This window comes from Phyllobates terribilis, unplaced genomic scaffold (assembly GCF_046119375.1).
Source record: "Phyllobates terribilis strain yellow unplaced genomic scaffold, ASM4611937v1 Scaffold_9__5_contigs__length_417890890, whole genome shotgun sequence".
NCBI classification, from domain to species: Eukaryota; Metazoa; Chordata; class Amphibia; order Anura; family Dendrobatidae; genus Phyllobates; species Phyllobates terribilis.
In genome coordinates, this window is record NW_027362769.1 from 210,468,790 (window position 1) to 210,493,996 (window position 25,207).

Here is a 25,207-nt window from a genome sequence, read left to right on the forward strand (position 1 = left end):
AATAATAAGAGGAATGGGCATTAAACAGTGTGACGGCGCTGCGGTGTCCTGCTTCATACAGTGTATAGATTTGACCACTAATCAGTGGTGTTGCCAGGTCTGGACCCAGATCTGATAATGATGATTTATTCTAACCATAGATCTCCAATATCGTAGTAGTGGAAAAACCTCCGTAAAGGAGAACTCCAGGGAAATAAAGTATTCTAATGGATATACCTTCATGAACTCTTAAGTTCACATCCATAGTACTGTTTCTAATTCAATGTGATGCTGGAGCTGCTCCTCACTGTTCCCTCTCCCTTCAGGGAAGTTACATCACAAATCAGGGGGAGTGTCCTGCTCTTGGCTTGTAGTAACAGCCAGCCCTCTGATTACATCTCCACCCATTCAGTCTGCCAAACAGCAGTAGCTTGTCTGTGCTCTGCCTGCCCTCCCTCTGCATTCTGGATGTATGCCAGCTAGTGTCACAGCTTCTTTATTACAGTCATAGCTCTCTCCACACTCCTGGACATGTCATAAAGAAGCTGCAAATACAGGCTGCGATCAACTGCAGAACAAGCCAAGACAGTGCATAATGTGTACTGTCATGTGTCTGGCAGGGAGCAGAGGCAGAGCGTTAATCCAAACATTACAGTGCATATTGTACTGCCATGTCTTATAGCAGTGCATGTGCAATGCAGAATGTCTTATTCTGCATTGCACATGCTCGGATGTGTATATCGGTGTTCTGCTTCTGCTCCCTGTCTGACTCGTGACGGTACACATTATGCACTGTCATGGCATGTCATAAAGAAACTGCATATACAGGCTGTGATCAACTGCAGAACATGTCCAGAAGTGTGGTGGGACCCTATGACTGTCATAAAGAAGCTGTGAAACTTGCTGGTATGGATCCCAAGTAGAGAGGGGAGGGGGAGGAAAGTCATTTCACAGTTGAGGAATGACTGCAGCTTGGCAGCTGCTGGCCACGCTCCATGATGAATAGATGTTATCAAGGGGCTGGCTGTTACCAGAATCCAGGAGCAGGCCAGGCATTCTCATATGTGATGTAATGTCGCAGAAGTGAGGAGGAGCACCAACAAGCAATTCCTGTACCATAGAGAATAGCAGATACTGTCAGGATTAGAAACAGCTCTATGGATTTCAACTTATAATTTTGTGAAGGTATGTCCATTAGAATACTTTATCTCCCTGGAGTTCCCCCTTTAAAGGGGTATTTCCATCTCCAAGATCCTATCCCAATATGTAGGAGGTGTAATAATAATATTATTAGCAAATACCTCCAATTAGAAATGTAGTATAGTTCTGATTCGCTATGTTGCTTACCCCATGTGCAGGGCATTGCAGTAGCTTAGCTGTCCATGGTTACGACCACTCATATAGTGACAGTTAGTTGCTAGTGATCGTAACCATGGATATCTAAGCTACTGCACATGGGGTAAGCGACATAGCGAATCAGGAGAACTTTACTACATTTCTAATTGGAGGTATTTGCTATTACTATTATTATTACACCTACTTTATATTGGGATAGGATCTTGAAGGTGGGAATACCCCTTTAAGTCCTGCCAGTGCTACTAAAAGTGCTTACTACATAGTAGGTATACAGAATTGTCTGACTTCTGTGTTGTGATTAGTTCATTTAAATATCTTTCGATTTCCATTGTGTTGTTGCTGGTCACTAACTCCAATGCCCTGTCTCCAGGACTGTCTGATACCGCTATACAGTGAAACTTTGAGGTCATGTAAGCAGCATGACGTCAGACCATGGATACTTGCGCTGAGATACACCACCTTCCAGAATCGGCTTGCAGACAAATTCAAAGGTAGTTCATGCTGCAGGTCATGTGCTGCCATGACTTGTTACCTAGATAGGTCATTTCTGTACTTTTAATGAAGAAGCACTTTGCCTAAATGTCTGCTTCTACTGTAATACTGTCCACCTGATAGGTGATAACTCGCTGACCAGTGGAGGTTTGATCACTGGGACCCCTATGAATCCTGAGAATGGGATGGTGGCTGTTCATGTACCTCTGATTCATTGATTATCTATGAGACTGCCAGAGAAAGCAGAGTACAGCGCTCACCTTTCTCTGCCAGTGCCACCAGTCCATTCAGATGGGGCATTTCAGTAAGTTATCACCTATGCTGGTGGGAATAGCCCTTTAAATAGGACCTTTTGCCAAACCTGTCCAATCCAGTGTGGATGTGTGGTTATAATAAAATTATTCTAAGATTATTTTGATGGCTATTGACTGATCAAGATTATCCTCTGTAACATCATACACTGCTCAAAAAAATAAAGGGAACACTTCAATAGCACATCCTAGATCTGAATGAATGAAATATTCTCATTGAATACTTTGTTCTGTACAAAGTTGAATGTGCTGACAACAAAATCACACAAAAATCAATGGAAATCAAATTTATTAACCAATGCAGGCCTGGATTTGGAGTCACCCCCAAAATTAAAGTGGAAAAACACACTACAGGCTGATCCAACTTTGATGTAATGTCCTTAAAACAAGTCAAAATGAGGCTCAGTATTGTGTGTGGCCTCCACGTGCCCGTATGACCTCCCTACAACGCCTGAACATGCTCCTGATGAGGTTGCGGATGGTCTCCTATGGGATCTCCTCCCAGACCTGGACTAAAGCATCCGCCAACTCCTGGACTGTCTGTGGTGCACATGACATTGGTGGATGGAGTGAGACATGATGTCCCAGATGTGCTCAATCGGATTCAGGTCTGGGGAACGGGCGAGCCAGTCCATAGCTTCAATGCCTTCATATTGCAGGAACACTCCAGCCACATGAGGTCTGGCATTGTCCTCCATTAGGAGGAACCCAGGGCCAACCGCACCAGCATATGGTTTCACAAGGGGTCTGAGGATCTCACCTCGGTACCTAATGGCAGTCAGGCTACCTCTGGTGAGCACATGGAGGGCTGTGCGGCCCTCCAAAGAAATGCCACCTCACATCATTACTGACCCTGCCAAACCGGTCATGCTGAAGGATGTTGCAAGCAGCAGATCACTCTCCACGGCGTCTCCAGACAGTCACATCTGTCACATGTGCTCAGTGTGAACCTGCTTTCATCTGTGTAGAGCACAGGGCGCCAGTGGCGACTTTGCCCATCCTGGTGTTCTGTGGCAAATGCCAAGCGTCCTGCACGGTGTTGGGCTGTGAGCACAACCCCCATCTGTGGACGTTGGGCCCTCATACCACCCTCACGGAGTCGGTTTCTAACCGTTTGTGCTGACACATGCACATTTGGGGCCTGCTGGAGGTCATTTTGCAGGGCTCTGGCAGTGCTCCTCCTGTTCCTTCTTGCACAAAGGTGGAGGTAGCGGTCCTGCTGCTGGGTTGTTGCCCTCCTACGGCCCCCTCCACGTCTCCTGGTGTACTGGCTTGTCTCCTGGTAGCGCCTCCAGCCTCTGGACACTACGCTGACAGACACATCAAACCTTCTTGCCACAGCTTGCATTGATGTGCCATCCTGGATGAGCTGCACTACCTGAGCAACTTCTGTGGGTTGTAGAGTCCGTCTCATGCTTCCACGAGTGTGAAAGCACAACCAACATTCAAAAGTGACCAAAGCATCATGGATTTATATAGTGTGACCTAGTTGTCACAAGCACTTTCCAAGTGATGCTAATCGCTTGGAAAGCGCTTGTCAATCCACATGCGGAAATGTCCGTGAATAACGCTCCATTTCCGCATGTCCCTGGCAGGAAAACGCATGTACAATCCGCATGCGTTTTTTTCTGCCAGGGAGATGCAGAAACGCTCAGAAAAAATCCTGAGCATTTCTGCATCGTGTGCACATAGCCTAACTTGGAGTTATATTCTGTTGTTTAAGTGTTCCCTTTATTTTTTTGAGCAGTGTACATTTTGTTTTCTTGTTTGAGAGTGGCTGCACGTAAATAATTAGGGGCACTATCTTCTTTTCAAGCCCATGGGATTACTTAAAAGAGTATTCCCATCGCCAAGATCCTATCCCAATATGTAGTAGCTATAATAATATTAGCAAATGCTTCCAATTAAAAAATTAGTATAGTTCTCCTGATAACCTATGTTTCTTACCCCATGTGCAGGGCATTGCAGTAGCTTAGATATCCCTGGTTACAACTACTCATATAGTGACAGTTGCTAGTGGTTGTAACCATGGATACCTAAGCTACTGCAATGCCCTGCATATGGGGTAAGCGACATAGGTTATCAGGAGAACTATACTACATTTCTAATTGGAGGTATTTGCTATTATTATTATTATTATTACTACACCTGATACATATTGGGATAGGATCTTGTCGATGGGAATACCACTTTAATTTTCCAGCTTTTTCTACATACTGGCAGACAGATCAGTATATTTGTATTTTCTAACTTTATATCATAAAGTTGTAATTAAATGGGTTGTCATATGAACAACACACATTACCTATGCATTTGTCAACAGAAATGGGGGCTTGCGTCTCTCAAATTCCACTTGCCCCCAAGACCACGGCCAGGTGGAATTGAGTGAAGGGGTTGATCATGCATTCACGCCCGTCCACCTTATATATTGCCTATGGAAGTGAGGGAGGGATCCAAGGTCACCTACATTCACTAGTGCCATACAGTTGGTGGCCTTTTATGTGTATTTATTGAAAAGGTCAATGGAGCCAAATCAAGCAGACTTGGATTGGGGGTCCCGTACTGCCACGGTCACCCCAGAATGCGTCACTTTGTTGTTGCAGATTGCACTGTACATAGATAATTCCTAATAGCTTACTCTGTACACACCTTAGTTTCTCAGACTTCCTTGTCTTCTGAATCTTTACAGATCAGACGATGTCTGTCAAGAGTCATCTGATGGAGTTAGGTTTAACGGCTGCTAAATGTTCGAGAAAACGGGGCAATGTTACACTCGCCGCAAGGTTAATTGCCCAGTGCAGCAATATCCAGCTTGGACCAGTGACCAATGCCCAGGATCTAGTTGCTAATTTTAAAAAGCTCTCGCTTCATGGACAGATGGATGAAAAGTGGGGACCAGAGCTTGACATCGAAAAGGCTAAGCTCCTGTACGCTGCAGGTCAGTATGACATTGAATGGGTCTGTGTATGGACTACAGATGGTGATTATATTTTGGTGATGATTAATATTGCATGTGACTTGGTTGGCAGGTCAGTCTACTCATGCCATGGAGATGCTGAGCTCCTGTGCCATCTCCTTCTGTAAATCTGCAAAAGCTGAATATGCTGTGGCAAAGTCTATCCTGACTCTGGCCAAATGGATCCAAGCGGATTGGAAAGAAATATCCGGACAGATGAAGCAAGTGTACAGAGCACGTCAGCAAGCCAACGTTACCAATCTGTCTGCCCTGGCCAAAAATGTGCTCGCTCTCATTGATCTGCCTCCAGTCAACGCCGTGGAGGAAGAGTATCCACGTATTGAAAGTGAATCCACAGGTAAGCTAGGTCTGCCCTTTCTTCTGTGATAGATGTATCTGGACTGGCCTTCTATTCTTCTGTGTGGATAACTTGCCTTTTATTGTCTTCTACATAACAGTGAACATCGGTGTTGGTGAGCCAGATTTCATACTCGGCCAGCTGTATCATTTGTCTTCAGTGCAAGCTCCCGAAGTGGCCAAGTCTTGGGCAGCATTGGCTAGTTGGGCATACAGATGGGGAAGAAAGGTGGTGGACAATGCTAGGTAGGAAAATTGGTCTGTTGAAGCGCACCCTACGGACATGTCTGTGTTTAGTAAATTTGCATTGACCGTTACAAATTCTGTAGCACCTTTTCTTACAATTCTTCAGTGTTTCATTATTCTCTCTTTCCTCCTGGAAATGTATGTATAAACTGATGACTGGGTGGTTATTTCCTTTGTCAATGGGGAGTATCCCTACACAGTCTAACGCTGTGAGCAGTAATTGGACTTTGCAGGCATTTAATAAAACATGCTTGCTGAGAGCCGATTTAAAGGGGTATTCCCCTCTCCAAGATCCTATTCCAATATGTAGTAATAATAGTACTAGCAAATAACCCTCAATTAGAAATGTATAGTTTTCCTGATTCGCTATGTCGCTTACCTCATGTGCAGGGCATTGCAGTAACTTGGGTATCCATGGTTACGACCACTCATAGTGACAGTTAGTTGCTAGTGGTCATAACCATGAATACCTTATCTACTGCAATGCCCTGCACATGCGGTAAGCAACATAGCGAATCAGGAGAGCTATACTCCATTCTAATTGGAGGTATTCACTAATAATAATATTACACCTACTATTAGGATAGGATCTTTTATTTATTTTTTTTAAACTTGATTTGTTTATTAAACAATTTTATAAACAATTATACATTGTATTTGGTATCGGAAAACATCCAAATATAGCATATCGACATAGATATACATCAAGAAAAACATATCCAAGTAAACATGTCAAATGTGTTACCACATACATATATATAGTTTCCTATGCAGAGAAAAAGATGAAAAAAAGAATATATATATATAGGATATTTTCGTGGTTAGGATACAACCCAAACTCTTAACCACAACTTATCAAACTTATGCTGTCTTTTCCATGCTTAAAATATCTCACAACATAATGTATAAGGATGTAGGTGTCTGTCTCCATAAGTAACATTTGTCGCTTGTAACACATGATTTACTATTCATACACATATCTCCTGTATAATTACTTACAAGCTCAAACCTTTCTCCTAAGTAGAGATTGTAAGATGTGAAAAATTCCAATAGTCCCATATTTTGGAGAATTGTAATGGACAGCCTCTATTTTGGTATATAATCTTTTCAAATGGAATTACGGAGTTAACCAGAGCGATCCAGGAACGCAATGTTGGCTGTGTGTTGCCCATCCATCTCAAAGCCAATAATTTCTCTCAAAAAAATCTTAATATAATGGTCCCAGGCGGCATCCTCCATTACCCCAAAAAGGCAAATCAGGGGATCACATGGAATTGGAATGGATATTAAAGAGGATAATAGGGGGGTAACTTCTTGCCAGAAGGACCTAATAATGGAGCAGTCCCAAATTAAATGGACAAAGTCAGCATCTATGGTATGACAACGTAGACATTCTGAATTAGAGGAGCGCCCCATTTGATATAGTCTGTGGGGTGTGAGATATGACTGATGAATAATATAAAGCTGAATCATCTTATTATTAACAGAGGGAGAGACAAATGACGGAGACTCCAAAATTTCATCCCATTCCTCCTCCCCCATATTCGGAATTAGAAGTCTCCATTTATTTTTTGCTGGCAAAGGGATACGGTCTAAGCCTGTTGATGGCAAATATGTATACAAGCTAGATAAAAGACCTTGTGGGCCTTGAGATTTAAGTATTCCTATTAAAAGAAATGAGGAAATAGTTTGGTTTATTTCACAGTTTTGTAAATGAGATCTAAGCCCATTCCTAAGTTGGAGATACCTGAAGAATTGAGATCTTGGAACCTTGAATTTATTTTGCACCTGTTCAAAAGCCATCAGTATAGATCTTCCATAAATATCTCTCAACACACAGACCCCATTAGCGATCCAAAAGGGAGCAGATGGATGTTCCAATAATGTCTCAAAAAACAGATGCCCCCATATAGGCATTTCAGCTATAACATGTGTAAAGCCGGTTCTTTGCCTGTTTCCATACTGTTCTTGCTAATCTATGTAAGGGTAGCAACTTAATGGGTGTTGACTTATTTAGTTCTAGAAAACCCAATAAACAACCTGTGCCTAAAATGTGTGCCAGAATTCGGTAATTGGGAGTCAGGCATCCAGCTACGGATCGCTTTAAGCTGACCTGCTAAATAGTATAGATGGAAGTCAGGCAAAGCTGCTCTTCTCATATCTAACCTCAGCTTTGGTCTGGAGCTTCCCCAAATAAATGTAGACATCAGAGAATTAAGAGATGTAAAAAAAATTTAGAGACCGGTACTGCACTATGTTGTAATATGTAATTCAATTTAGGGAGTAAGATCATCTTAAATTAATCCTTCCTGACACAGATGGCGGTAATCTCCCCCACAAGGAAAATGTACTCTTAGCATATTCCAGTAAAGGAAGAATATTGCTCGGTAGATCCTCTCTATCATTCCTTACAATCATAATTCCCAAGTATTTGAAACATGACACTACAGGTAGAGGAGATAATGTTTCCAAGTCAGTATTCGGAGAGGGCGACAAAGACATAAGATAAGATTTATCTCAATTTATAAAGAGGCCCGAGTGTTCACTAAATCTATCAATAGTGGAAATAACAGATGGGAGGGTATCTTTAACCTTGTCCATAAAAAATATCATGTCATCTGCATATAAACCAATTTTATCAGTTCTGTCTGCAATTGTAATTCCCCTGATATCCTCAGATGATCGTGTTCTTATAGCCAGAGCTTCTATTGCCAGAGGGAATAAAGCCGGAGACAAAGGGCATCCCTGACGGGTTCCCCTTTCCAATGAGAAAGATGTGGATGATAAATAATTTATCGTCATTTTAGCTTTAGGGGCCTTGTACAATATTTGAATCCAGGCCCGAAATTTAGGGCCAAATCCAAATTTCTCTAGGCAAGTAAATAAAAACGGTCACTCCAGTGAGTCAAAGCCTTGGCCGCATCCAGTGATGCCAAGGCCCAATCATTTCCTGGTATCAAAGGGCTATATTGAGTTATTGATTGTACCCTTCTAATATTAATAGACGTTTTTTTTCCTGGCATAAAGCCTGTTTGATCTGGGTGGACAACTGAGAGTATCACCTTATTAAGTCTCAAAGCTAGAATTTTTGTGAGAATTTTGTAATCCACATTTAAGTGAAATAGGACGATATGATCCGCCCTCCAAAGGATCCTTCCCTTCCTTTATAAGAACAATAATATTGGCGTCATAAAAGGATTCAGGCAGAGAACCACTTTGCATCGGCTCTGAGAAAGTCTCTAAAAGATGTTGCACCAAGCCCCTTTGATATCTGAGATAGTTCTATAGGTCGGCCATCAGGGCCCGAAGCTTTACCCGAAGCCATATCTGCCAGGGCTGCGTTTATTTCCTCTAAAGTGATATCTGCATCTACAAGGGATTGTTGTGTGTTACTCAATTTGGGAAAATCAAAATCTGCCAAATAGGAGACACATTCTAGTTTATTATGGCACTTTGGGATTTATAAAAAGTATGAAAGCCATTTAGAATTTCTTCCTCCGCAGTAACTATCTGGCCCCCTGGGGTCCGAATCCTGAGACTAGCACTCGAGTCATTATGTTTGCGGACCATAAAGGCCAACAATTTACTTGATTGGTTTCCCAATGCAAAATATGATTGGTGAAAAATAGTTTACGTTTAGATTTAGTGTCAACATTTTGTGTATATAATCTATAGGAGTGTAACCAGTTTACTCTATTCTCATCAGACGGGTCAGAAATATAAGACTGTTCAGCTTCTTTTAATCTAATTTCAAATTTGGCATCGGCCTGTGCAGTCGATTTCTTTATGTGAGAAATAGCAGAGGAGAGGCATCCTCTAAGGTATGCCTTCATTGTATCCCAAAAAATCTTAGTATTCCTTGGTAGTGGATGCACCTCCACGAAACAGTGTATTTGATCTGGTATTCTATCGTCAGGGTCAATCAACTTTAACCAAAAGCGATTAAGTTTCCAAGTAGGTCTGACTCGTACCTGGTCAAATTTAAGTGTCAGTATCACCGGGCTATGGTCCGAGATCCCTCTCACCCCATGTTCAATACTATGTACCCACATTGCAATATTACTAGAGCTGAAAATCTAGTCTAACCGTGATAACGTAGACTTGGTTGAGGAGTGACATGTGTATTCCTTAGTTCCTGGGTGATGTAATCTCCACAGATCTATCCAACCCATACTCTCCATATAAGTTGAAAACAAATTAGAAGATGGTATTAGTGACGTTCTAATGTCACCAGTTCTTTATCTAAATTCTCATCCATAATCAAGTTGAAATCTCCCATACACAGGATTTGAGCATGTGGATGGTTTAGTGCAAAGCTTACTGCCTTTTGGATAATAGTTAGATTAGCAGGAGGTGGGTTATATATACAAAGTATTACGTATTCTCTGGAATCTATTATAGCATTTATAAAGACGAATCTTCCCTCTAAATCTCTATGGGCCTCCCTAACCTCCCATCTAATGGCCTTATGGATTAAAAGCGAAACTCCTCTTGAATAGCTTGTATGGTAAGAGTGTGTCGACCATTGCACCCATGGTTTATTTAACCACCTAGTTTCGACTAAAGCCAGGATATATGGCTGGTAATTTTTGCTTTGCGAGAACACTTTAACTCTCTTCTTAGGGGATTTAAGACCTCTGATATTCCATGTCATACATTTCCATTGTGACGCCATTTATCTAATATAAGAATAATGAAAATAGACAAGAACCATTACACTATTACTGTTCATAGGCATTATTTCCCTTTTGACGTATCTAATCATTTCTTCCCAATTTATATATTTATGAGGCTCACCTGGTTGAACTATTGCCTCTATAGGACCCAACATTTCAAAATGCATGGAGACAAAGCAAATAGAGCCAAGCACTTTAACAGCATTCAGCTTGTAAACAAGAAGTAAACTTAAACTTTTCTTGTGCCCCATCCTTCCGGGGAATACCTTCACTCATCCCAGTGTGAGGTATTATGTTGTCTTAGACAATGCAAAGTCTGAACTCCCGCATATGGAAAAGGTGTATCAAATTACATCAACCCCAATGTATAATGTAGAAACGGCGGTATAAAGGGTGTCGGTCACCCCTTTCCAGGCTCTGGGTGCAACCGGAGCCACTCCAACGCTTCCTCCGGGGTAGCAAAGAAAGTAGAAGAGTTTCCAGAAACAATTTGGAGACGAGCAGGATAAGCCATAGCGTAGATAATCCCTTTGTCTTTGAGTTTCTTCTTAACATCCATGAACTGTGCTCTCTGTTTCTGTAGTTCCACAGAAATATCAGGGAAGATAGAAATTGTAGAGTTGTTGTATTTAATAGGGCCTTTTTGTCTTGCCAGTCTCAAGGTGTCCCCAATGGCAAAGTCCTTCAATTTATCTGCTGTACTCGAGCTTTTCCATCGGCTCATTTTGTAGCGTTATAAGCAGAGTATATTATGATTACTCAGTTTATTATGCAGACTTGTTATGTAGAAGTTAAAGACTGTACAATGCTGCCACCTGGTGTCTTTGCTGCAGCGGTGTCTCAGTAATATCTTTTATCAGTTATATACCAGTTCCAGGATAAAAGATGTAGTATTTCAATAATAAAGGTTGGAGGAGATAATGGCTGCTGGCTGCTTTATATTTGTTTCTGCCACTCTGTGTCCCGTATACAAACGCCAGGGACTAAGTGTAGGCTGAAAGTCTCATGTCCCCGGGTTTATGCTTCCCCTTGTAGAAATAGGATGTGGCTGCTGTGATTTTTTTTCCTTAAATGTAATCCAGTGGCCCCCAGATAGAATGCGGGACCGGGTTGTCCGGTACACTCACCGCTGTACCTCTCTAGAAACCGTCGCTCCTCAGGCTCTGCAAAGGGAGACCGACTGCCAGCGTGTGTCTCCTATGGCACCTGTAAGCTGTGCCACGTGCAGAGCCCTCAAGATGGCCGCCGCTCCACAGAGAGATTTACTCTGCCGGGGTCCGCAGAGAGCGCAGGACCGGAGCCCTCTCTGTATTAGCTCTTCAGAAGCCCTGCTGCTCCTCTCTTCTCCGGTGCTGTGCTGCAGGGTCCGGTAAGTGCAGGATTATGCTCCGGATTACGGGAGCTCAGGTCTCCTGCGTCCTCTCAGCTCCACGGCATCTCCACGCCCCCATTGGGATAGGATCTTGGAGAAAGGAATAGTCCTTTTAATTCTTTGAGTCTCTCTGGTTTCCTAGTGATGGAAAAGAGTGAAGGCTCAGTCAGATGACCGTATAAATGTAATTGAGATTGGAACCCAATACTCGGACTGGCCGGCTGCTCCCCTGACACGTGTGACGGCTGTATAGAAATACATGTGCTCGTGTCAGGAGAGCCGCCGGCCACTCCGAGCACTACGTTACGATTTGTACAGCCGTCTGACTGCGCCCTTACATGCATTCAATAATGCCAGTTAGAGTAAGCAATATCACTTGTATGTAACCTGTTTCTCTCGTTCTTGTATATTTAGTCAAGGTGAGGGTGTAAAACTGCTTCAGCGAGAGAAATTAGAGGTGCAAAGCCTTTTACCAGATAACGTATCCGAAGAAGATAAAGAAAAGATTTACGGGATCTTGGGACAAGCTATGTGCCGGCCTGCTGGCATCCAGGTATGTACAATCATTGCTCTAAAACACTGCACAAAGGGTAGGACACTAGCGTCAGGCCTCTGGTGAAAACTGCATTATAGGAGCATGTGTGTTATGAAACCTAACCGTCTTTAATTAAAGTCGTCTGAACCTGCTGATTTTGGCTAGACGAGTATTACATGGAAGTAAAGGTTTCACAGTTTTAATTTGTCAGTTGTCAGGAGGGAGGGATCAGTCATGCAGGCTTTCAACATGTGCGATCCTTTTTTACTCTGTCGCCTCATTGGGGGACCCAGGACCTTGGGTGTTATGCTGCTGTCCACTAGGAGGCGACACTATGCTTATCTGAAAAAGATTAAGCGTGGCTCCTCCTCTGCAGTATACACCCCTGGACGGCGTTAGCCTACTCCAGTTTTTGCTTAGTGTCGCAAGGAGGCACACCTCAGACCTTCACTCGTCCCTCGCTTCAGCACGGGATTACAGATGAAGAAAAGAGGGTCTCTTAAGAGACCCCTGGCATGGCTCCTTCCTCTGCCCCCTACTACGGGGTGTACAGTTGAAGTTGAGATGGCGTAGCCACCATGCTGCTCCTTCTCCGGCCCCTCGGGTCAGGCTCGAAGTTGAGAACCCCCCTCCTTCCCCAATTCCCTCGGTCTTGGTCCGAAGTTGAGGCGAGGACAAAGCCCCCTGACAGGTGACAGCGGCACCCTCCCTAATCCCCCCTGGGGGTATTAGGTTGAGACACCATCAGGTAGGGCCTGGACGGCAGCATCTGCAGCTCTCACCAGCCAGCGCACCGCAGCCGAGGACCAGCAGCAATACAGGAGCCCCAGTCTGTCTGTGGGACCCTGTAGGAGCCGGGGGGAGTGCAGGCAGCCATGGCACACACAGGCACAGGCCTTCACAGACCCTGCACCTGCGGCAGCTTTTCATCTTAAGCACTTAAGGGGGACTCTTTTCAGAGACCCCCTTCCACTTATGTCCCCACCGCCATTCTGCCTTTCAATCCGGGAGGGGTCCGGTTTTAATCCGACCCCCCCCCCCCAGACTACCGCGCTGGCCTGGAGCCCTTTTGGGCATAGAAAATAAATTTACACCGCGGCTTCGGCCGCCCTTGCAGCGTTGAGAGCCTTCCATCACTTACTGGCAGCCTCTCACATCAGAGTACAATCGGACAATGCCACAGCCGTGGCATATGTCAATCACCAAGGGGGAACCCGCAGTGCCAGAGCGATGCGAGAGGTGACACGCATCCTTCACTGGGCGGAGAAAACGAGCTCCATTATCTCTGCGGTCCACATTCCAGGTGTAGACAACTGGGAAGCAGACTTTCTCAGCCGACAAGGAATAGACTCGGGAGAGTGGGCTCTCCATCCCGAAATCTTCCAACAGATCTGCCATCGTTGGGGCACTCCGGATGTGGACCTAATGGCGTCTCACCTCAATGCCAAAGTCTCCAACTTCATGGCCAGAACACGCGACCCGAGAGCTCTAGCGGCGGACGCCCTGGTTCAGGACTGGACCCAGTTCCAGCTCCTGTACATTTTTCCACCTCTCCCCCTGATTTCCAGAGTGGTGAGAAAGATTAAACAGGAAGGAGTTCCAACCATCCTAATCGCACCGGACTGGCCCAGGCGTACATGGTACGCCGACATCGTACGACTCACAGCAGACGTTCCCTGGCTTCTTCCCAAATCGCCCGGATCTTCTGTCACAAGGCCCGTTCTACCACCAGAACTTAGAGGCCCTCAATTTGATGGCGTGGCCATTGAGACCTGGGTTCTAACCCAGGCAGGTTTTTCGCCAGACGTCATTGAAACCATGATCAGAGCACGAAAACCAACCTCTGCCAAGATTTACTACCGTACCTGGAAAACTTTCTTTACCTGGTGCGAATCTCGTAACCAGACCCCACTCCCTTATTCCCTACCCAGGGTGCTCGGTTTTCTCCAATCGGGCCTGGAAGCCAGACTATCCCTGGCCTCCCTTAAGAGCCAGGTGTCAGCTCTTTCAGTGCTTTTTCAAAAACGCATTGCTCATAAACCGCAAGTAAGAACATTTCTCCAGGGGGTTTCCCGATTGGTTCCCCCCTACAGACGACCTCTAGAAGCGTGGGACCTCAACCTGGTGCTGACAGCATTACAGGAAACGCCCTTTGAACCCCTTAGGGAAGTCCCACTCCGTCTTCTATCCCAGAAAGTGGTTTTCCTCGTGGCAATCACTTCGCTACGCAGGTTGTCTGAACTCACGGCACTCTCCTGCAGACAGCCTTTCCTGATTTTTTTCCAGAACAAGGTAGTCCTTCGTACGGTTCCATTCTTCCTTCCGAAGGTTGTATCCAGCTTTCATCTCAATGAAGAAATTTCACTACCATCCCTCTGTCCGGTTCCGGTTCATAGAGTGGAAAAGGCTTTGCATACGCTTGACCTTGTCAGGGCACTGCGTATCTATGTGTCTAGGACTGCGCCCTTCCGGAAGTCTGATTCTCTTTTCCTTCTTCTGGAAGGCGGCCGCAAGGGTCTACCAGCTTCTAAAGCTACCCTTGCCAGGTGGATCGAATCCACCATACAAAAGGCCTACCGCCTCAAAAATTCTCCTCTTCCAGCAGGTATTACGGCACACTCTACACGTGCGATAGGGGCCTCCTGGGCCATTCTTCACCAGGCCTCGGCACAACAAGTGTGTAAGGCAGCCACCTGGACTAGCCTACACACGTTTACAAAACACTACAACGTTCATACCCAGTCCTCCGCAGATGCGAGCCTGGGCAGACGTCTTCTGCAGGCGGCGGTGCCCCAATTGTAGGGACCCGTTTACACAATATTCGTCCATTGCTTCCCACCCAGGGACTGCTTTGGGACGTCCCAAGGTCCTGTGTCCCCCAATGAGGCGACAGAGTAAAGGAGATTTTTGTGTACTCACCGTAAAATCTCTTTCTCTTAGCCTCTAATTGGGGGACACAGCACCCATCCTTTGCCCGTTCCGGGCTGTTAAGTTGAGTTCTCATATTGGTTTTCCTTTGAGTTCTTACATAGTTGCCTTCTTATAGGCATGGTTATGTTATCTGTTACGTTCCTCCTACTGCTTTTGCACAAAACTGGAGTAGGCTGATGCCGTCCGGGGGTGTATACTGCAGAGGAGGAGCCACGCTTAATCTTTTTCAGATAAGCATAGTGTCGCCTCCTAGTGGACAGCAGCATAACACCCAAGGTCCTGTGTCCCCCAATTAGAGGCTAAGAGAAAGAGATTTTACGGTGAGTACACAAAAATCTCCTTATTCTCACGTAAGATACTGATTCCTCCCTAGAAACCGAGAGAACATTGTGATCCTCCACATCGTACCCTCTCGTGTTTATGCAGCAGGACCATACCCCCCCCAGCACATCAAGAGTGTCTCAGGGCGGCCAGAGGACTGTCCTTTCCATCTAATCCCAGCCCAGTTGTTCACCATAGCTAGATGGTGCCGGAAGGAAGACTAACGAATCCCAGTGACCCCCTTGAGGGCCCCTGAAGACCATCTTAATTCTTCGCAGAGGGAATCGGGACCACTACAGGACAGATATTCTCCATCCTTCCCCGAACTACTTTCCCTTTTCTGCCTACCACTCCTTCCTGGACTACTACCCCCCCCCCCTCCCCTGGGCTACTACGCTTTTCCTTGGGCATCGCCCCGTCCTCCCCGCGTCGTCGCCATCATTCTTTGCCGCCTACCACAACACTCGCATTGCCGGTTGCATTCTGACGTCCTCCACAGGATAATGGGATACATCCTCCACACGGATCCCCGTCGACCGTGCACACAATGCCAGCCACATCCTGATATCACCTCTGGAGAGGGATTCTTCTACAGAACGGATCTCCTCTGCCTAATAGGGCTCACAGGCTCCAGCTCCTCAGCAGTACCCACACTAGTACTTTATGTCCAGCTCTAAGGAGACTTGCTCCCGCCCCCCCATTCTTCACTTTGCCTGTTCTTCCTGTAAGATAAAACGGCCCTCTGGCCAGCACTCACACCTCTGCCCCGACTGTACCCTTCCCATGATGCAAGCCACCCTGGAGCTCCCACTGCCCAGGAAGAGAGTGCACACCCTCCCCCTCCCCCCCCCCCCCCCCCCCCCAGAGTGGGCCGCCTGGCTATTTAATTCTGTTGCCAACCTTACCAGGGTTTCCCAAATGCGCTTTTCGACCATTTGCCTAATACAGCAGCAAACACGTGTGCCTCGATTGTTCTGTGGGACGGATCAGGTTCAGCCTCTCGTTCACTTTGTCATGGCAGATCACGCATGAGATCAAGGAAGCGGTCCCTTTCTTCCTTCTCTGGATCTTCTTCACCATCTACATCCTCCAGAATAGCCTCTTTCCTGCTCTTCCTACGCCAGCCCCAATACAGCACAGGCATCTGACCTCCACAGACACCCCCCCCCCCCCCCCCCATCCCTTTCTGCTGCTCAAACTTTGGACTGAGTCTCTTTTTTTGTGGTCTCTCTAGTTTCCCAATTGTCCTCCAACACGGTCCTCCCTTTTACAGGCGGCCGCTTCCTCAAGGATCCTTCCGATAGACACATTGAATCACTTGCCAAGTCCGCCTTTGAGGCTATGAGGTCCTCACTCTGTCCCGCCTTCGCCCCCACTTTGGTGTCCAAATCGGTTTCCGCCTGGGCCAAACTCCTTCGTCAAGGCATCCTTTCAGGTGCCCCACCTGACGAACTGGGCGATCTCGCTGATCAAATTGCCCACGCAGATAAATATCTCCTCACAGTGCATTTCAATGTTGGCAGGATCTCCTAACTGGTCACTCCGTATATATCCAGTACGACAATGCCACGGCCGTCGCGTACATAGATCAACAGGGCAAAACTCGAAGCAGATCCGTCATGTTTAAGGTCTATCAGATTCTGGCCTGGGCCGAACAGAAATTGCCTGGTTTATCAGCTGTCCACATTCCTGGAGTGGACAACTTGGCAGCCGACTTCCTAAGTCACCAGGGTCTATCGATTTTCAGGCAAATCCGTCTAAGGTGCTTCACACCTGACGTCGACCTGATGGCATCCAGGATGAACAACAAAGTTATTTGTTTCCAGGTATCTCGATTGCCTCTCACACTCTGATCCTCCCTTGGTCAGAGTTCCGCCTGTCATATCTCTTTTCACCTCTGCCACTTATTCCCAGACAAATCCAAAAAGATCAATGTGGAGGGAGTACTAGTTATTCTTGTGACTCCCAACTGGCCCAGAAGAGCTTGCTATACAGAAGTAATCAATCTCATCACAGACAGAATTGCTTATTCTGCTGCTCCCTATCATCATCCTCCTGGGTACCCCTGGGACCTCAACCTGGTCCTAAATGCTCTTCAGGTTTCCCCTTTGAGCCCATTCACAAAGTTTTTCTCCCCCTGCTTTCTTGGAAGGTTGCCTACCTGGTGGCCATCGCCTCCATCAGATGCATCTCGGAGCTGGCGGCTCTTTCGTGCCGTTAGCCCTTCCTTGTGTTTCAACGGGACAAGGTGGTGCTACTTCCAATACCTTCTTTTCTCCTGAAGGTGGTTTCCCCCTTCTACCTAAATGAGGGCGTAGTCCTTCCTTTTGTCCATCTCCAGCTCGTCCTCTGGAACAATCTCTCCAGAACAGCAACTTTCAGACATTCTGACTTCTTGTTCGTGATTCCAGAGGGCCACTGCAAAGCTCTTACAGCCTGCAAGGCCACAATCGCCCGCTGGATCTGCTTTGCCATCCTGGAAGCGTATGGCACACAGGATAGACTGCCCCTGCCCTGGATCAAAGCTCACTCCACTTAGGCAGGCCTCTGCATCGCAGCTCTGCAAGGCTGCTGCATGGTCTTCAGCATAAACCTTTCAAAGTTTACAGCATGCATACCTATGCCTCGGCTGATGCAAGCTTAGGTAGGAAGGTTCTGCTAGCGGCAGTCGGCCGGGCCTAGTCTTGCTCTGGGCGTTCTTCCATTTCGTTAGATTTTCCCACACTTGGGACTGCTTTAGGACGTCCCATGGTCTCCTGTGTCCCCCAATGAAGCGATAGAGAAAAAAGGATTTTAGGAACTTGGTGTAAAATCTTTTTTTCTCACTGCCTTTATTGGGGGAACACAGTTCCCTCCTTTGTTATGCCTATCTTGCGCTTGTTCAAGTTAATGTTTTCTGTTGCGTCTCCTACTGCTTTCTCCCAAAATCCTTCATACATAACCCATTGTTCAGAGAATTTCACTTTGCTACGAGTATGTTTGAGGTTTGGAATTCTAAACTATGTAAGCAACAAAAAGAAAGAAGGGTTGTTCACCTGATGGCATGATGGTTTGTGCTGCTGAAAGTCATGGTCTGGAATGATGGCTTTAAGAGTGAATACCTTTAAAGGGTTATTCTCAACATGTGTCTTCAGGAGCGCACAGCTCCCCAGCCTCTTCACTTCCCGGTTGCTGGGAGGGTGCGCGCTCTTCCTTGAGTGACAAGTCTGATTCAGTAGTTTTTACCTTCTGTTCAGCTTTTGTGACACACTCAAATGCTCTTGTTTTGAAATCTACACTGTTATCACAGTAGTTCCCATTTGTAGATGACCGTGCCTTTGAACAAACACATGCTGTGGAAAAGTGAGCAGTGATTAGGGGAGCTGCTCTGGAAGCAGTCACAGGTGGGGGCTAGGAACTTCTGACTTTGCAGAACTAATAACAGCAGGTCTGAACACAAGCTGACAGGGAGAGGTGTGCAGCACTGAGTGCTGATGATAAATGAATGGGCTGATGAAAGGCGAGTGGGATCTCGGGAGTTACCTCCTTGGCCTAGAATGTAAATACTGTAAACAGTGTAATCCAAAAGCTGGAGAATGACATCAGATAGAAAAAGCAACTCAATTGCAAACGTATTTTTATGCCGACTAATTTTGCTTATTTCATAAAGGTGACCTTATAATCCTTCAAAAGTGTAACTATATTTTGAGTTATCTTTTTAGAATAACCTGTCCTGTGTTTGTGCACGAGGGATAAAACTATTTCTGACAATTATGCCTTGCTTTCTGCAATTTTGCCAGTTTTCGCTTCTGCAGACTAGAGTAGCTGCCATGATGTCTCGTATAAACTAAACACACAGATTTCTTCTCTTTTTTGCTTTGGTAGAAGCAGCAGAAGCATTGAGGAAATTACTAAGCAGTACTAAGCAGTGTAGATGTGAATCCAGCTGTGGTATAAGCCAATGTACTTGCTAGAAAATGGTAGCATAATGTATTTGTGTCTGGCTCTGCTCCTCTCCTCTTTAGCCTTCAGAATGGTGTCCGTCATTTGTCTAGTAAGACAGATTTCAGCTGTTTATTTTTACAAAGTTAATGAAGAGTTCAGGAGGTGGGTGATAAGTGGAGAAAAACGTGTTTCTCTGATACAGATACAAAGTTTCTTCTCTTGACTTGTAATATTGATTTATGCAAGGTACCGTTCCCATCTAATAACCTCTGCCCTCCGGTGTTCTCTGTGTGGTGCACCTAACAAATTGCTGAACATGTACAAATATAACACCTAGTACTTAAAATTGCAAAGTACCATTTTACTAATAAGGATGCATGCATTTCCTTTTTTATGTTTCAGGATGAGGATATGTCCCTTCAGATCACAGAGAATGAGGGCAACGATGAAAATGATACAGTTGACGTCATCTGGAGACAACTCCTGGCCACTTGCCCTTGGCTAGCAGACCTTGATGAGACCGCTTCAGAGGGGCTAATCAAGCTTTGGCGTAAAGTAGTGGACCGGATATTCAGCTTATATAAATTGTCTTGCAGCGCTTACTTCACCTTTCTAAAACTTAATGCCGGACGGGTGAGTAAAAAAAATAGTTTGATTAAATCTGTGTCTGACACTTTACACCCAACTTGCCTGTCAACAGGTTGCGGAAGTATCTCATCGGACGTCCAAACACCAGCAGAAGGGGAATAAAATCTATTCCCACTGTATATGTTTCCACTGTTTGCATTTCATGTTTATACATAAAAATCTAGTTGTCCCCTCCAGACTTGATAGGTTTCGTTTTAACATGGTCATCTGAGCTTCAATAAGAGCTCCGTTGTATAGTGGTGGTCTCCATTTTTCCCAGAAATGTGTGAATAAATTTAGAAGTAGGCATGAGAATACCCCTATGTTAGTAGGATGTTGCCCCTACACAATATTAAAGAAGCACTCCAGTGGGGTTTTTTATTTTATTGCTGGAGTGGTGGCACTAATCTACGTTGTCTGCACCTAGTCTTATACTTGCCAGCTGCCATCTTCATCTATTACCAGCACCGATCCGGTCGGTCTTCTGCAGGTTGTGACCTGTCGGATCACTCCAGTGTTTGCTGGGTGATGTGGAAGTCACATTTCAATGTAAGTCTGAGAGCCGGGACAAGGCTCTCCTAGATTTACACCGAGAGCTTGTAACAGTGACCTCTGACTTCCGGCTAGTCGGAAGTTGCAGTCACAAGATGGTAGATTGGGATCGAAGTGGCCCCAGGAAGAGCTGAAGACGGCGGCTGGTAAGTATGTTACTAGGGTCAGGGAACATATTTTAATGGAACCACTCCAGCAATGAAATATAAAGCACCACTCCAGCTTTTTGTTTTTTTAACACTGCTGAACGATTGCTAAGAGACATTGTATTTAGGGAGACTCATCATTGCCATAAGTTGTCAGTTTATTCATACAAATTTTAATGAGTAATTACAGAGTAACAGTTCCAAAAATGAAAAATATTCCAGAAACCAATTACTTAAAGAGTTTGTCCCTGCATTAGGCTACAAGTTTGCACTCACTATATGTGACTGCAGAATTGTGAATCCTCACAACGCGCGCATTGTGTGCTGTGAGGAGTTTCCGGTGCCTTGAGCAGGACGCCATGTGATTGCAAGTATCTGTTTTGCATACTTGCAGCCACATTTCGACTAGACTGTGTCCGGCCTCTCTCAATACACTTGCATTGAGTGAGTCCACCCACATCTAGTCTGCATGTGACCGGATGTATGCAAATCACATATTTGCGCTCGCCACTCCCAGCACTGGAGAATCCTCGCAGCATTGTGAGCATACACAAATCTGCAGTCACTCTAAGGGAGAACAACCCCATTAATCAGACATGCTAATAAGTCCTCTTTTAGATTACAAATTTTGTTCTTGTTTTTCTATAAATTTTGTAAATTCTCATTTAAAGTTTTACAATTCTTGTTTTCTTTTAACCAAATATTTGTGGAGTTTCTGTAATTACTAATAGGTAATTGTAACATTTCTGTTCTGTTAAGGTTTCACTGGATGAAGATGATCCCCGATTGCACTTGAACAGCCCGTCTAAGCAGAGCACGGATGACGTCATTGTTATGGCCACGCTCCGACTGCTCAGACTGTTGGTGAAACACGCTGGAGAACTCCGGCAGTATCTGGAGCAGGGACTGGAGACTACACCCACAGCACCCTGGAGAGGTGATGATATACTTGTCTAATTTGCAGTGAAAACTAATAATACAAAATGAATTTCACAAATTTACTTTAAAGGCTTAAAACCCCCCATGCACACCAGGCTAAAGTCGTCCAAATCTGCTGATATCGCAGGGGATCGGAGTAAAGTATAATAACGTACATGGGGGGCCTCCCACCTCTCCCCCTGACAGATAATGTCAGGGGTGAAAAGGATCTATCCGTCCAACGGGGATGTAAGCCACTGCCAGAGGAGTCCAGAAAGATGGCTGACTCCTATCTAATGTTTATGAGGGCTATTACACACGCTTGGTTATTTTTTATGCTATGTGTACTGCTTGCATTTTCTCATTTGCAAAAAAAAAATTGTACTGTACTCCTTGTTCTCGTGTCAGTCTTTCAGGGTATATTAATGCTCGTCTCTTTTCGCAGGTATAATTCCTCAACTTTTTTCCCGTCTCAATCACCCTGAAGTATACGTTCGACAGAGTATCTGCAATTTACTGTGCCGAGTCGCACATGACTCCCCGCACCTCATCCTCTATCCAGCAATAGTGGGAAGTATCTCGCTCAGTAACGAATCTCAGTCTTCTGGTGAGTACCTACTAAAACTGGATCTGAAAAGTAGAGTGGTATTTTAAGCAGTGGTCTCCCAAGCTACGGGGCGTTCTGCATGTCTGCTCTCTGCAGGGTTTTCTGAGAGCTATACAAGTGTTGGAAAACTGACATGGAGCTATAAAAGCCAGATTTTAATGCATTACCTTCATAAATCTAAAATAAAGTACATCGAAGATAGATACATTGGAACAGATCAGTTCTGAATGGGAATGTAGAAGACACCTATGACATTATAGGAAAAGTTTGGTTGGAATTGTGGCTTATAAATGTGTGACGATCAAGTATAAGTTTGAGTGGACTCTTGTTAATTCTGGATTGTTTCTGAATGCAGGAACTAAGCTTTCATCGGCCATTCCCACCTTACTCAGTAACATGCAGGATGATGAGCTGATGGGTGCTGAATGTGACGACGGAAGTCTTCCAGCTTCTCAAGAAAGCAACCGGGATGAAATTAAGAATGGCCTTAATGAGGACCAAACCATGATGCAAGATTGTTACAGTAAAATTGTGGAAAAGTTGTCTTCGGCCAGCCCTACCATGGTCCTGCAGGTTTGTATAGGCCTGTTGGTGGCTGATTGCCTTCCATTATAAGGTGAGAATTGTCCATTTTTCAATTCTGATTTTTTTTTTTTTGATACGCAGGTTCAGATGTTGGTAGCTGAACTTCGGAGAGTCACGGTGCTTTGGGATGAGCTATGGCTGGGCGTCTTGCTACAGCAGCACATGTATGTCCTGCGACGTATTCAGCAACTAGAAGACGAGGTGAAGAGAGTCCAAAACAACAACACTCTTCGCAAGTAAGTTACTGCAATGTGAAGATGTATATACATGCTGGTACTGTAGGGTTTAGTGCAGCATTCAGGTAGACAGCACTTGGTATATTGGAGGAACAGACATATACCTCATGTCAAATCTTTGCTGCATGGCAGGCTAAGTATCTGACTCCTCCTCGAATCTGCTATTCCCTGTTATATAGCATATTGTAGTTCAAAGCATATTTTTGTGTTTGAGTATTCTTCATGGACTGCTATTCAGCTTTGTTCTTCCTTCAGATATCTGTAACTTTATATTTTTTATATACTAGAGAGGAAAAGATTGCAATCATGCGGGAAAAGCACACGGCTCTGATGAAGCCCATCGTTTTTGCACTGGAGCACGTCTGTAGTATCACGTCTGCACCCGCTGAGACGCCGCATGAGAAGTGGTTCCAGGACAACTATGGAGAGGGAATTGAAAGCGCTTTGGAAAAACTTAGAAATCCATCCAATCCGGCTAATCCCGGTAATAGCTGGATGCCATTCAAACAGGTAGATAGAAATTCATCTATCTTGTAAATGCCCATGTAGAAACCTTGCACTGTAATACATGCATCTATTTGAGATTGGGCAATAATGCAGCTGCGTAGACTTTACCTGGTTGTATTATTTACACCAAATTCTGAAGACTGGTGTAATAAGATTTCCAAGACGAATCTGTCGTCTTCCAGTGTGGTTGGACTTCCCGTAAAATCCCTTTCTCGTTGAATACATTGGGTAAACAGCAGCGAGTGTATAGGCCACTAGGTGGCTGACAGTAGGTAGGGGGAAAAAAGCATTGGCTCCACCCAGTTGTCCATATCCTCTCCTTAGACACTATGCATCTCAGTTTAGTGCATAAAGCAGTAGGAGAGCAATTGTAGACCTCTAAGCTTTCCCTGTCCATCATCTTTTTAAGAATGGGTTTCTCCTTGTTGGCCTCAGTTTCTGTTAAGCAGAAAAGCCTTGAGCTCTCTGGACTTGCACATGGCAGCATTTTCTCCTAGCAAGGACTTGGGCCTTGTGCGGTCTAAAGAGCATCTTGCGCTCTGGAGGACTTTCCTTGTCCTGCATTACACACACATCTCATTGTGAAACGCTTCATTTCCCTTGTTCTGTAGCTCCTAGAAATTTTAACATCTCCAGGTTTTTCCACTGACTACAGCTGGTGGTCCCAATAGGAGGACACTTTGTGTTCTGTTTATTATCTAGAGATCTTTGCAGCAAGTAGGCATTGCCCAAAGTTGAAAGCCCCTTTTTAAGCTCCTGCCCAGCAAATGAAGGGTCTGGTAAAGAATTGATTAGTAGTCTGGGGGGTGTTATGACATAATGCAGAGGTGTGAGTATTAGAATGAGCTCTCATCTGCAGTGGTCTTCACGATCTGTAACCCTACATGGTGTATTGTAAGAAAACCTAATATTGTTTGCTTATTTCATGTGTTACTTTTCTAGATCATGCTGAGCTTGCAGCAAAGGGCACAGAAGCGGGCGAGCTACTTGTTACGGCTGGAGGAAATCAGCCCTTGTTTAGCTTCCATGACCAATACGGAGATCGCTCTGCCAGGAGAAGTGTCTGATAGGGATACGATCACTATCCATAGTGTGGGCAGCTCCATCACCATTCTGCCTACCAAAACAAAGCCGAAGAAGTTTATATTCCTTGGCTCTGATGGGAAAAATTACCCTTATCTCTTTAAAGGCAAGTCTTTATTGTAACCTATTTATTCTGTCTTCATATCATTACTTGGTCTGCCGATCTGACCTCTTACTTTTATCTTATTTCAGGTTTGGAAGATTTGCATCTTGATGAAAGGATTATGCAGTTTTTGTCCATTGTGAACACCATGTTTGCCACCATTAATGGACAAGAGTCACCTCATTTCCGTGCCCGTCATTACTCTGTCACACCCCTTGGCACCCGGTCGGGTCTTATTCAGTGGGTAGATGGAGCCACTCCACTATTTGGTCTTTACAAAAGATGGCAGCAGAGGGAGGCTGCTTTACAAGCACAAAAGGTATAAATTGACTATATTTCATACTATTCATAATTAGAGCTACAAGTGTATAAGGTAATTAAGAAAAA

At 44.9% G+C, this 25,207-nt stretch overlaps 1 protein-coding gene across 2 annotated transcripts in view; it reads left to right on the plus strand.

Moving 5' to 3' along the window:
• The window catches only part of SMG1 (SMG1 nonsense mediated mRNA decay associated PI3K related kinase), a 110,748-nt gene that overhangs the window by 56,224 nt on the left and 29,317 nt on the right, over positions 1–25,207 (plus strand). For both annotated transcript variants that reach the window (XM_073647650.1, XM_073647651.1), the window contains exons 29-41: positions 1,706–1,826; positions 4,828–5,076; positions 5,168–5,452; positions 5,553–5,697; positions 12,160–12,298; positions 19,859–20,089; positions 21,541–21,718; positions 22,145–22,306; positions 22,662–22,879; positions 22,973–23,127; positions 23,415–23,637; positions 24,577–24,823; positions 24,910–25,139. In XM_073647650.1, the coding sequence (XP_073503751.1) occupies positions 1,706–1,826; positions 4,828–5,076; positions 5,168–5,452; positions 5,553–5,697; positions 12,160–12,298; positions 19,859–20,089; positions 21,541–21,718; positions 22,145–22,306; positions 22,662–22,879; positions 22,973–23,127; positions 23,415–23,637; positions 24,577–24,823; positions 24,910–25,139 (2,583 nt within the window). The remainder of the gene's footprint in view (positions 1–1,705; positions 1,827–4,827; positions 5,077–5,167; positions 5,453–5,552; positions 5,698–12,159; positions 12,299–19,858; positions 20,090–21,540; positions 21,719–22,144; positions 22,307–22,661; positions 22,880–22,972; positions 23,128–23,414; positions 23,638–24,576; positions 24,824–24,909; positions 25,140–25,207) is intronic.